This window comes from Pinus tabuliformis, chromosome 9 (genome assembly GCF_031772625.1).
Source record: "Pinus tabuliformis cultivar Carrire ecotype Pingquan chromosome 9, CPIR1, whole genome shotgun sequence".
Lineage (NCBI taxonomy): Eukaryota > Viridiplantae > Streptophyta > Pinopsida > Pinales > Pinaceae > Pinus > Pinus tabuliformis.
The window spans coordinates 1,297,875,859-1,297,889,155 of record NC_142307.1 but is presented as its reverse complement, the minus strand read 5'-3'; the positions used below and the strand labels follow the sequence as shown (position 1 = coordinate 1,297,889,155).

The following is a 13,297-nucleotide window of genomic DNA, read 5'->3' as shown; positions in this document are numbered from 1 at the left end:
CTTCCACTGGCAAAACCAGTGTAGTTTTAGATATATTTAAGCGTTTGAACCGCCCTTTTGCTTATGCGAGCTGTAGATCTTGTTTTAGCCCTCGTCTGCTGTTTGAATCCATTATGAACCAGCTGATATCCCACAGAAGAATGAAAGCTAATAACTATAGCAGTGCGAAGCGCTACGAGAAAATTGCAGATTTTGTTGTGTATTTGAAAGAAGCCTGTATTCAGGCCATTGAGAAAAAATATGAAAAGAAATTGGTAGGTGGGTCTATAGAATCTTGGAAAGATGGGGAACCAGGGTTTACGGGCTCTCCTCCCAGGGATTCCCAAAAAATCCCAGATAAAGGGCTGAAGGAATCAGTGTTTAAGGGATCTCCCCACGAGGATACCCAAATAAGTCCAGAGAAAGAGTTTCAGGAATCAGGGTTTAAGGGCTCCCCTCGCAAGAATACCCAAAAAAGGTCCATAAAAGGGGCTTAAGGATTCCTCCAAAAAAAATATAGGAAGGGGGCTTCAGGCTTCTGGTTGCGATGATCCTTCGCAGAAAGACAAAGGGAAGAGGGACAATGATTCTTTTAGTAAAGAAGTCAAGAGATTGGATTTTCCAGAGGTGGTGGACTTGATATTTGACAATATTGAACTTCTGGATGTGTGGAACAATGGTTTCAACCTAATGTCGGCATTGTTCAAGCTATCTGATTTGACAAGAATGCCCAATTTGGGTTTGATTTTTATCAGCAATATCACTCCAGATTCCTTCTATTCCCATACTGGTGCTTTGGAGCCATTGACAGTCTACTTTCGGGACTATACTGATGATGAGTCGTATCAAATCCTTTTCAAAGGGCAGCCTAATACTGAGCTGTATGCCTCATTTCTCAAGTAAGTACCTGTGCCTACCTTTTTCTTCAAATATGCTTATAGATTTCTGTTAATGAAACAATAATGCTCAAATCTTATTAGAAAAACACGAGGCAAATTTGGGTTCATGTCTCTACTATTTCTCTGCATCCATAGGATTATGTCGCAATGTGTAAATCTTGTTGATTGGCTCCTATCAATGAAGTTATTAGTTTGGTTTGCTGAAATTTCTGTCTCTTCTGCACACTATACACTTGCTTATTTTGTATGGGAAGATCCACCCAGCAGCAAGAAAGTTGGGCTTCTCTGATCTCAGGTGTCCAAACCGTGCCATGGTTCTCTTTGCTGTTCAAGTTAAGGGGCTTTCGAAGTTTTTAAAAGTTTCAATGAAATATGTGGCTGCTTGATTTAAACTTGTTTTCTTTTTGTTTCTGATATTGAACAATGCTATTTTGAAGCCCTTCAGTAGAGCTTGCAGGCGAGTTACAGAACTCTCTACAGCATTGGAACCTTTGTTTCAAAAATACTGTGAACCAATTAGCAAAGAAGCTGTGGTTCCCGATGAAAACGGAAAGCGGAGGCTGTTTTCTTATCTTGAGCCACACATTGCACCGGCCTTGAACCAAATATTCAATGTCCCTACTTCTGGAGACAAGGTTAGAAGGAAAATCATGACAAGAAGACAAGGTTTTGATGAAATACATGAAGATCTAGATTTTCATCTTTCTGTTTGTGGCAAGTACTTGCTCATCTCTGCCTTCATTGCATCAAGGAACCCTGCGACTCTTGATGCCACGTTGTTTGATTCGTCTGGGGGATTAGATAATCGTAAGCGAAGGAAAAAGTAAGAACTTTAGTTCCTTTGATCCTTTGCTTTTCTCCTTTTTTGTTTTTCTTTTCATCTGATTCTTAAAAATAAATTTAGTTGATTTCACATAAGGAAGGATCTGATTTCTTTTATCTAGAAGTTCCAGCTCATCTGAATACTATGCCCTCTTTCCCATTTCATGGCAGCAAGAAGTTAACGTTTCCTCCATATAATTATGCAATCCCAAGCATCACTTTGGAGTAATTATTGTATACTCTCTTTTGTTGGTTTGTGAATAGGAGTGTAAAATCCACAGAGAGAAAGGAACATGAGGAGCAAGAAAAGTTCCTTAAAGGTCCAAGGAGTTTCCCTCTGGAGAGGCTGCTTGCAATCTTCCAATGCATCACAGTAGTGGCAGATGAAGAATTGGAAAATCTACAATCTGACAATATCTCTGCAGCTGATGAAAATGGTTTGGGGCCTATGGTTGATGCTCTTATGCAGCTCTCAACTCTTTGCAATATCAATCTTTTGTATAAAGGAACAAACTGTCCCCTAGAAGGTGCTGCTAGATATCGTTGCAACATCGATCAGGAACTTGCAATGAAGGTATGCCTCTTTTTGTTTATGATTTATCAATGTTTAGTGTTGTTATGCTGTATTGAAAATATCGACTAAAATCTTTGATCATCACTTTGGCTGTGGGAAATAGGAATTTTATTTTTAATCCATCTCTTATTTGTTTGTGATTGTAGATTGCGTGCAGTGTCAAATTTCCGTTGTCAAAATATCTCTATCGGTGATAATGACCTTGACAATGACCATTTCTAGACGTGTTGTTCAGTCGCTTGCTACAGAGGAAGTAAATCAGTTCAATTTGTGGGAGAAATACAATTATTGATTGTTAAATGCTGTATGTTGTGGGGCAAGGAGGTCACGTAATTATAAAAGATATGAATTGTTTCACCTCATAACCCCAGGAGTTGTGAATAGCTCAGGTATGTTGTTCAGAGTCTGCAAATTAGATTATTCACAATAAAGTCACACACAAAATTATATAGATTAATACACAGGATTTATGTGGTAAAACCCTGACAACATGTCAAGAAAATATCCAGGGGCAAGACAATTAAGTTTTATTCTTCAGCAGAGTAATTGCATTCAGGCTTACAATACAACCTCCTCATCTGTGGGAACAGAGTAATTGCATTCAGGCTTACAATACAACCTCCTCATCTGTGGGAACATATATGAATTAGACTTCGTTACAATAGTTTTGTTAAGTATATTTAGTTTGTAAAACTGAATAACCACAACAACATTTGTGTTCTTCAATTTATGCCTTACGGCGTTTCAGATGAAGTATTCGAGTAAAATTAATGACAATACAGTAATCAAAAAATTTCCTAGATGCTTTCTCCCATGAGATGAGTTTGCCAAAAAAAATATGCATCTAACAGTAACTATGCAAATAAGTCAATGATTGGAAAAAATGCCTTGCCTTCCACAATCCATCACTAGCCAAAATGAGAAATTCTGTGTCTCTCACATCTGGTTCTGAACTTAAATGTTGCTTCAGACTCCCGTCACCAAACACATGAGCTATAGCAAGCTGACCATTAACTCGAGGTACATCTCCTAATATATCAAAAAAGAACGCCATTAATTATACAGTTTCTCCCTGTGACCATTCAAATGTTACTCTTGAGCTAGAAATTATTTAAGTATGTTCTCATTAAAATTAATCTCTGCACAGCATTTGTAGTGGTACCTGTCAGGAGTGTCACAAATCCACCCTTCTCGATGTTTTAGTGTTCAATACTTGGCTCATGATCAACAGTCCGCTGAATAGCAGTGCCGTTTTTACATATAACAGCCCTAGAATCTCCTGTATTTGCTACAAAGAGTTTTTTCCCATCAACTAAAATAGCAGTGACTGCTGTGGAGCCACCGGGCCCTAAATCAGCTGCCTTTGCTAAAATTTTCCCATCAGTCCGGTTGTATGCATTCTTGATGGCACTTTCTGGGTCTGTCCAGAACTTCGGCTCCATTATTATCAGAGATACTTGTCAGCATTAAAATACTTAATTAGCATTTTACACCATACGAAACTTTGAAAATAGCAAGTGACAACCAATACAACAAATGGCAGATCAACTGTAAAAGCATTTTACTGGATGTGCATCAGAGTCAGAAATCTCATCTGATATACAATTTTTTTTCTAAAGAGTCATTTGAGAACCATCATATTTATATAAATGAAGGAAATTATCAAAAATGATAACGATTTGTCGCAAATGCAATTTTTGCAATAAGGAAGCACTATTGCTTTATGCCATGACGTGATGCTACTACTGGACGCTTTTTCTTTGGATAGGTGCAAGAGACACAAGAACATATAAGTATAGGAAATATATGAACAGTTTAAGCTATTTGAAAAATAGTGGATTTACGCATGAAACATATTCAACTAGAAATATGATGGGGAAAAAAAAGAAATTCATTATATGTGAGAAGTAAAATGTTGGAGAATCTTCGCCTTTGAGGTTTGAGAAATGGACATGGCGATATATCACAACTAGAAAAATCTTGTTCATAGATGCAAATCATTGTTACAATTAACAATATATATCATATGCCAAAGATAAAACACAGGAAATTAACCCATGAAGTCAATGCAAGTAGAAACATCATAATAGAACCAATAGAGGAGAAAACGAAATTGTTTCACAAGTTACAATCAAGTTAGGCAATTGAGATAAACATATGCAATTTGGAAAATGGAAAGAAACTTTGAACCTACTCCAATTTAATGTATAATTTTAAATTTTGATTGACTAGTGATAGCAAAACAATACATGTCATAATACACTCAACTATAAAATTTAAATAGATGTTGTTAAATTCACAGAGACCTTCCAAGTATTCCCTATGATTCATAGATGCTAAACCAGGTAGATCATCAGCATTGATTACAAGTATTCCCCATGATTCATAGATGGTAAATCAAGTAGACCATCAGCATTGATTACAAGTATTCCCCATGATTCATAGATGGTAAACCAGGTAGACCATCAGCGTTGATTACAGTGCATAACCCCAAAGGAATCGTAAGAGTTGAACTTGTGGCATCCCATTTCTGAGAAGTTTAATGTCTAACTCCAAGGCCAATCAAGCCAACCCCAGGGCTCAAAAATAAGATAATAAAAAATATATGCATTTGGTAACGAGGCGTGATACCTATCATCCAGCTCAGAAAGGATATAGGTTGGTAACAATTGAAATAGACTTACAAATTAGCTAATTTAGAGAGTTTCTTTGTGGGAAAAATCAAGAATCTCATTCTAGATTATGATTTAAGTTGGGAATCAAACCCTACTCAACTAATGAAAGGACTGAAATTTGCTAAACCCCTTTCCAGCACTAATTTAAATATGTAGACTATAGATTGGTACTACCCAGGCACTCCCTAGGTGACATTATCAAGCAGCACATCGGTAGCTACAGAGTGATTGATATAGATGTGGATGCTTCTTCTCCCTCCTCTACTTTTTACATCTATACCTAATGACAAGTAATGGGCACTTCCACAGTATGTTGTAACTGGTGTACTTTTGAGCCCTGTTGACCTCTCTTTTGGTCACCCACTGCCATTAATAAAACTAGTCTTATCTTATCTTCTATCGTCTGTTAATAGGAAATGGTACTGTAATATAAAAACAATACTAAATAGCCAAGACTAACTTTCACCAATTTAGATCCTCATCTAGGAGTGAGCACTTAGTGTCTATACTTTCTTTTCTATATTTGAGGCCAATGTACATCGAGAAATTACACTGTACAATACAAGTATTCAAGAGACATCTGCTATCAATTCCATCTGAGCAACGACAATCTCAGTTACATACCATGAACCACGTAATCCAAATGTACATCAAGAAATTAAACTGTACAAAACAATTATTCGAGCGACACATCCCATCAGTTCTGTTTCAACAAAAGCAATCTCGGTTATTTACCCTGAACCTCAAAATTTTGACGACATGGTTCATGGTATACAACTGAGATTGTTGTTTGCTGAAATGGAATTAATGGAAGGTGTCACTTGAATAATTGTTTTGTACAGTGTAATATAAATGTGTAGCCCAATATGGTTACAAAGATGCCCCAAACATTGAAGGCTCTGAATTTATCAACCAGGTTTTTGAAAGCATAAAAGACTATCTCAAGCTTAGAGGAACTCATTCCTCCTCACATGACAGAAGTTATGCAAGCAGAAATACAATGGAAGAAAGTAACTACTCTTAGATGAGGAATTGTAGTAGATTGAATTGGCAAAGAATACAAGGTTTGTGTATCTTCTAGGAAAAATCACATTGAAGACTAATAAGAGTGCTAGGCCTTTTGAAGGATTACTGATTGACAAGCTCTATAGGTTTCTCCAAAACAATTGCAGGTTGACTCTGTCTCCCTACAATATACCACCTGTGCATTTACTTCAAGTCAGAATGGTGCAAGAAATTTAGAGTTCGTTCACACAAAACTGTTAGAAGACAATGAAATTATAAGCTTTTACTCATAATAAAACTTTTAGGGCCGTAAAGTTCCCGATCACTCAAAAATAAGATATAATTTTGTACTATTGTTACTATTTTAATAGATTTATAAGATTTCAAAATGCAAATTTCTGTTGAGATCAGAAGAAATAAGCATTGAGTTTTTTTACCATTTCTGCAATAAATCATGAATCATGTAGAGTGAACTGGTACATACATGTTTAATGTTTTGTGACTGGTGGAATGGAAAAAAATGATAACAGCTCATTACTTTTCAGTTTCAATCCTTATTTTACAGTAAGGCTCTTATCTTTTGATGAAATGTGGAGGCTGGTAAATTAAAATTTTCAAGGAATCCCAGGTAGAGTTTGTTAAGCGGGAATTTTAAATTTTAATAGTAACTCCTTTTTATCCTTTGTCCTCGGAAATTTGTACACTCTCGAGTTGTTTGGGGCTAAGTACCAGTTCATGTGTTACAAGCCCAAGCCACCAAACAACACTTTTACGATGTTGGGTCCCTTCAAATTCTGAATCTAAGAAGCCCCATAGGAGCAACAAAATGAAAATGATACCTAGAAAATCACTCTTCTTGCCTAAGCCACCAAAAGGCACCAATCCTAGTAAGGCTTAAGGAGGACCAGCGATAATTATAAGGATCCCATGCTTCCACTATACTCTCTATTGCTTTATGATCCAATATGTTTCTCATCCTACCTTTCCATTTTGTTTTGAATGTGGAGTCTTTACAGCGTAAGCCCCTATAGCAATATTCAAAATGTGGCTAGAGTTGCTTTACAATATCTGTAGATGACGGTATGCAAAATTGTTTTATTATTATTGTTTTGATTTAATGTTTCATTATGCATACTAAATCTTTTTTTCATATAAAACCAAATTTTAAATGTTTACTCATTTACAAATACTACAACACATACCCCTTTTTCGGATTGATGTTTATGAGTAGTAGGCCAAAACTTGCCAAACAATTCAATTTCTTTTCCAAAATTTCAAAGATGCCCATTTGAAAAAGCTTAAAATAATGTACAAAAACACGTTCACATAAACAACAATTACTACATGGATAATGGATAACCTCTACCTGGCATTAACTATAACTCATTATCATCCACCCATGCTTTCAAGAATGTCCATTCACATGTTGCTATTCTTCCACAAACTACTATTACTTACAAAATATCCCTATTCAAAACACACATAACTAATAGTTTCAAGTGTAACTCAATATCATCCACGCTTGCTTTCAACAATGTCCATTCACATGTCACTATTCTTCTACACACTATTATTTACAAAATATCCATATTCAGCATACACATAACTAACAATTTCAATTGCAACTCATTATCATCCACCCTTGCTTTCAACAATGCCCATTCACATGTCGCTATTCTTCCACACTCTATGCCTTACGACGTTTCCTTTGCAACATCAGGTGCAAATGCTAGTTAAGAATTATGATGAGAAAGTTATGGAAAAAGAATTAAAGACAAAATTATATTTAGGAGTTATTTTTAAGCGTAAACAATCTTGTTAGCCTCAAGATCATTTTAAGGGAGTATAGCAATAATAAAACTAATATCATGTGTTATATTATTTATTTTAGAAAAAACTTTTAACATAATGTTTAAGATTAATTTTTTGAGTAGGACAATAATTTGGAGGGAGTGATTTTATAGAAATATTTAGAAACCAATTTTCATTACAAGTTTAATTGGAATTATAGTATTGACAAAAAGATAAATGAAGGGTTGGAAGTTTATTATGGACTTGAAGTAGTTTATCCCAGTGGATTATTAGCTATGGAATAAGAATAAACTTCTCATTGAGACTCTTATTCTTATTGTTATCTTATATGGTTGTGAAGTTTGGGGCCGTAGTGTACTTAGTGGATTATTAGCTATGGAATAAGAATAAACTTCTCATTGAGACTCTTATTCTTATTGTTATCTTATATGGTTGTGAAGTTTGGGGCTGTAGCGTACTTAGAGAATCGTGGAGAAAGATAGGGCACATAAAAAAAGGTTTTATAACTTATAATCTTAATGTCAAAGGTAATACACCCTATCCTATTCTCATCATTGAAGCAAGTATTTCTCCCATTGATAGCATGACAATGACTAGGTAATTAATATACAAGAACAATATAAACAACACAGAGCACACGATGCTTCCTAACATTGCTTCAAACTCTATTCAAAACCACTTACAACTCAAGATGCAAAGTCTTAACTAAATCATTGGGGAATAAAGGAAGAGATCACTTTACAAAATAATGATAATATTAAAAATACTATTTCATCTAAATTTAAACAGAATTTGTGATTTCCATAACAAGAATTAGAATAAAAAGAAAATTAAGATATTATAAAGAGGTGACCAACATAAATTTTATAATATTACTAAAATAAAAATGAGTTTTCACAAACTCCATATTAAAACAGTGCATTAAATAATTCCTAAAGCTTCATGATTAAAAGAACTAGTCAAATCTATCACACTAAGAAGATTGAAATAAAAATAACTTTCTCTTACAATATCCTACACACTCACATTAAATTATAATTTCAAAAAATTAATTATAATACTAATCTCTTAACCTTTTAACTTATAAAAAATATAATAATTTAAAAACATGTTTTTTTTATAACTTTCCAACTACACAAATAAAATTCTAAAACGAACTAATTAAATCATTAATTTTATTATAATCTAATAAATCAAATTTGATATCAATAAACATACCATCATCATTATTTATTTAAATAAATTCAAATTTAAACCCAATCTTAAAACAAACTAATTAAATCATTACTTTTATTATAATCTAATAAATCAAATTTGATATCAATAAACATGCCATCATCATTATTTATTTAAATGAATTCAAATTTAAACACAATCTTAAAAAAATAATTTAAAAATCTATCACAGTTATAATAATGACTTAAATTCTCTTAAAATCCATCAAAAATATAAAATGCCATAAAATATTTTATATAAATTTAAATTTATTACACTAAGAAGATTGAAATAAAAATAACTTTCTCTTACAATATCCTACACACTCACATTAAATTATAATTTCAAAAATTTAATTATAATACTAATCTCTTAACCTTTTAGCTATATATATATATATATATATATATATATATATATAACTTTCTAATTACACAAATAAAATTCTAAAACAAACTAATTAAATCGTTAATTTTATTATAATCTAATAAATCAAATTTGATATCAATAAACATACCATCATCATTTTTTATTTAAATAAATTCAAATTTAAACTCAATCTTAAAACAAACTATTTAAATCATTACTTTTATTATAATCTAATAATAAATCAAATTTAATATCAATAAACATACCATCATCATTATTTAGGTAAATAAATTTAAATTTAAACACAATCTTAAAAGAATTATTTTAAAATCTATCACAGCTATAATATGACTTAAATTCTCTTAAAATCTATCAAAAATATAATATGCCATAAAATGTTTTATATAAATTCAAATTTATTAAAGATTGAAATAAAAATAACTTTGTTTTACAATATCCTACACACGCACATTATATTATAATTTCAAAAAATTAATTATAATACTAATCTTTTAACTTTTTATTATAAAAAATTTATAATAATTTTAATATATATATATATATATATATATATATAATTTTCTAATTACATAAATAAAATTCTAAAACAAACTAATTAAACCATTACTTTTATTGTAATTTAATAAGTCAAATTTCATATCAATAAACATACCATTATTATTATTTATTTAAATAAATTCCAATTTAAACCCAATTTCAAAACAAACTAATTAAATCATTATTTTTATTATAATCTAATAAATTAAATTTGATATCAATAAATATATATAATAGGCATCATCATCGTATATATATATACACACTATTGATTATCAATAAATATATATAATAGGCAGCAACATCATATATATATATATACACTATTACGCGAGGATTTAATTTTCCATTTAAAATACGTGGCAACCCATTAAATAATAAAAAAATTGATGGACAGCTGGACTTCCCCAGCTACAAATACGCGTGCATATTATCTTAACGCGCAATGTGTTTCGTGGGCCGTTGTCTTTACGGGGTGGACTTGTGATTGATACCACCATTCCATTCAATGCCTCCCCTTTATTGGATTTGCAAAAAGTGATTACTTCATGGTGAATTAACAAAGACGCGTGAAATGTAAAAGCCTTTCTCTTTTTATAATTTTTTTTATTGCTGGTTAAATATATAAATGTGTTAGAAAACTTGCACAGATGAATCTAGTTAGTAAAGGTTGAACACACAGCTTTGCAGAGCAAAAACACTAAAAGAAAATCGAAAGAAGAAAAAAATGATTCATTCGAAAATATGTTACAATGCTTATGATATAGCATCACTATGTGAAGATCCCAAGGTAATACATTATAGTGGTGATCAATGAAAAGACTCAACACCTACAACAAGTTCCGGAGATAACTAGTCAGTTGCAGAGTTAAAGAAGGAGCAAATCAAGGAGTAAATCATGCAAAAGGAATCTTGCATGCAATCCCATGCTCTAACTAAGAGTCCGCATGTAGGTGTGTAGTAGTTCCAACATGCAAAAAGAATCTTGCATGCAGTCCCATGCTCTAACTAAGAGTCTGCATGTAGGTGTGTAGTAGTTCCAACACCCCCCCTGAACACCACTATGGGAAAAATAGAAAATGGGCCCTGGCAACTAAGGCCAAAGGTCACCCAAAATACAGTGCAACTTGTACTAAAATTGAGGAAAGAGGGAAAACCTCGTGGGAAAACCCCCCCCTCAAAATACAATGTAATCAAAAGAAAAGAGGAAGAAAAATACAGTTGCTAAGCAATCATGTCCTTCACTCCAAGACGATCACGCAAAGAGCGAAACTTCTGCTCAGTGAATGTCTTGGTGAAGATGTCTGCAGTCTGTTCTGCTGAAGGACAGAACTGCAAATCAATGACCCGATCATGTACTAAGTCTCTGATGTAGTGCATATGGATCTCTATGTGCTTCGTCCGCTGCCGCTGTACTGGATCCCTGCAAAATTTGAGAGTGCTCTGGTTGTCACACCAGATGACAATGGGCTGGTGGAACTGGACGGCCAACTCAGTGAGGAAGTGTTGTAGCCACAGAGCCTGAATGGTGATGTTGACTACTCCTCGGTACTCAGCCTCAGCTGAAGAGAGAGCAATAGCAGCCTGCTTCTTGCTCGACCAACAGATAGGGCCAGATCCTAGACTGAGTGAATATCCGGAGGTGGACTTGCGATCAATGCTGTCTCCCGCCCAATCAGAATCTGTGAAGCCAAGGAGATTCAATGCAGTGCCTGCTGCATAGTGAATCCCGAAGGTGATGGTGCCCTGCACATATCGGAGGATGCGCTTGGCAGCATTCCAGTGTAGCTCATGCGGCTCCTGCATGTATCTAGAAACTGCCCCTACTGCATATGAGAGATCTGGTCTGGAGTGGGTGAGGTACAATAAGCTCCCCACTAGCTGTCGGTAGAGAGTGCTGTCAACTAATGGAGTGTCACCTCCATCCTCAAGGCGGACCCCAGACAGAAAAGGAGTCGGTGCTGGCTTGCAGTCAGTCATGCGAAATCTCTCGAGGAGATCCCGTGCATACTTAGCCTGAGAGAGTTTGATGCCTGTGGCATTCTGGCTGATCTCAAGACCAAGAAAGAAGTGTAATGGACCCATGTCTGTCATCAAGAACCTATCATGCAAGGCCCTCTTGACTATAGCAATGGCTGAAGCTGAGCTGCCAGTGATTAGGAGATCATCTACATACAAAACTAAGATAAGAAGAGAATCATGTGTCCTAAGCATGTAAACATTCGGATCAGACTTACATCTTTCAAAGTTTTGTGATAAGAGAAAAGAATCCATCTTCGCGTACCAAGCTCTCGGGGCCTGCTTAAGGCCGTAGAGAGATTTCTTCAGTCTGCAGACCAAAGATGAATCCTGAATGAAACCATGTGGCTGCTCCATGTAGATCTCCTCAGATAGGTCTCTGTGAAGAAAGGCATTCTTCACATCCATCTGATGTACTTCCCACCGCTAGGCAGCCGCAATGGCAAGTGTAAGGCGTATGGAATCCATCTTTGCTACTGGAGCAAAGGTCTCGTCATAATCAATGCCATGCACTTGTTGGAAGCCTTTGGCTACTAGCCTTGCTTTCCGTCTGGTGATTTGCCCATCTGCAGCACTCTTGGTCCTGTAGACCCATTTGCATCGAACAAGTTTCCTTCCTGAAGGAAGGGGGACCAGATCCCAAGTCTGGTTCTCGAGGAGGGAGTTATACTCGTCCTCCACGGCGGACTCCCAAGATGGATCCCCAGCAGCCTTAGCATAAGACTGTGGATCAGAAGACTGAACTAAATGCCAATGCCAGGAGGGCGATGGTTCAGTGGTAGTGAGGACAAGTGGAGGCTCAATAAACTCTGAGCTAATCCTCTGCAGATCAGAATTATCCCCCACAAGACCATTTCTAGCAGCTGGTTGGTCTTGTGCATATATCTCTCATAAGCTCCTTGTTCTCTGATTTATGACAGGGGAATATGATTCACTGTTGGAAGCCCGATCTGGGCTTGGATGTGGATCATCATTTGCATGCACTAGATTTGTATCTGAAGACTCTGTCTTTGCATCTGCATGCTCTTCCTCGGCATCTGCATGATCTGTATCTGCATCTGAATGCACTGAGTCATCATCTCGGACATGAGGTAGATAAAAAGTGTCTGCATGCGGCGCTTGAGGTGCATGCGAGAGACTTTCCTCAAATTTGACACTTCGCTCAATGATGAGCTTGTCCGTAGAGGGAATCAGGAGTTGATATCCCTTCACACCATCAGGGTATCCAACAAAGATGCACTCAATGCTCTGTGGATCAAGAGCTTTCCTCTTTTCAGAGGGGATCCGGGCCCATGCTCGAGAGCCGAAAACACGGAGGTGAGTGACCTCTGGTTTAGTGCCGCTCCAAGCCTCAAAGGGGGTCTGATCCT

General features: G+C 35.3%; 2 protein-coding genes across 2 annotated transcripts; one reads left to right on the top strand and one right to left on the bottom strand.

The window, feature by feature from the left end:
• Window positions 1–2: 2 nt before the first annotated feature.
• Window positions 3–2,468, top strand: LOC149153311 (origin of replication complex subunit 5-like; the record flags this gene model as incomplete). The annotated part of the gene is made up of 5 exons (XM_089439876.1): window positions 3–435; window positions 485–875; window positions 1,300–1,701; window positions 1,965–2,274; window positions 2,421–2,468. Coding segments are annotated over 5 exons (1,584 nt in total), but the record flags the coding sequence as incomplete, so codon positions are not given.
• A 160-nt stretch (window positions 2,469–2,628) lies between these two features.
• On the bottom strand, window positions 2,629–3,716 carry LOC149153310 (putative protein phosphatase 2C 44). Its single transcript, XM_089443781.1, has 3 exons — window positions 3,488–3,716; window positions 3,167–3,303; window positions 2,629–2,679 (listed from the first exon to the last, which is right to left on the bottom strand). The coding sequence occupies exons 1-3, from the start codon at window positions 3,714–3,716 to the stop codon at window positions 2,629–2,631; spliced, it is 417 nt and encodes a 138-aa protein (XP_089299907.1).
• Between the last annotated feature and the right edge of the window lie 9,581 nt (window positions 3,717–13,297).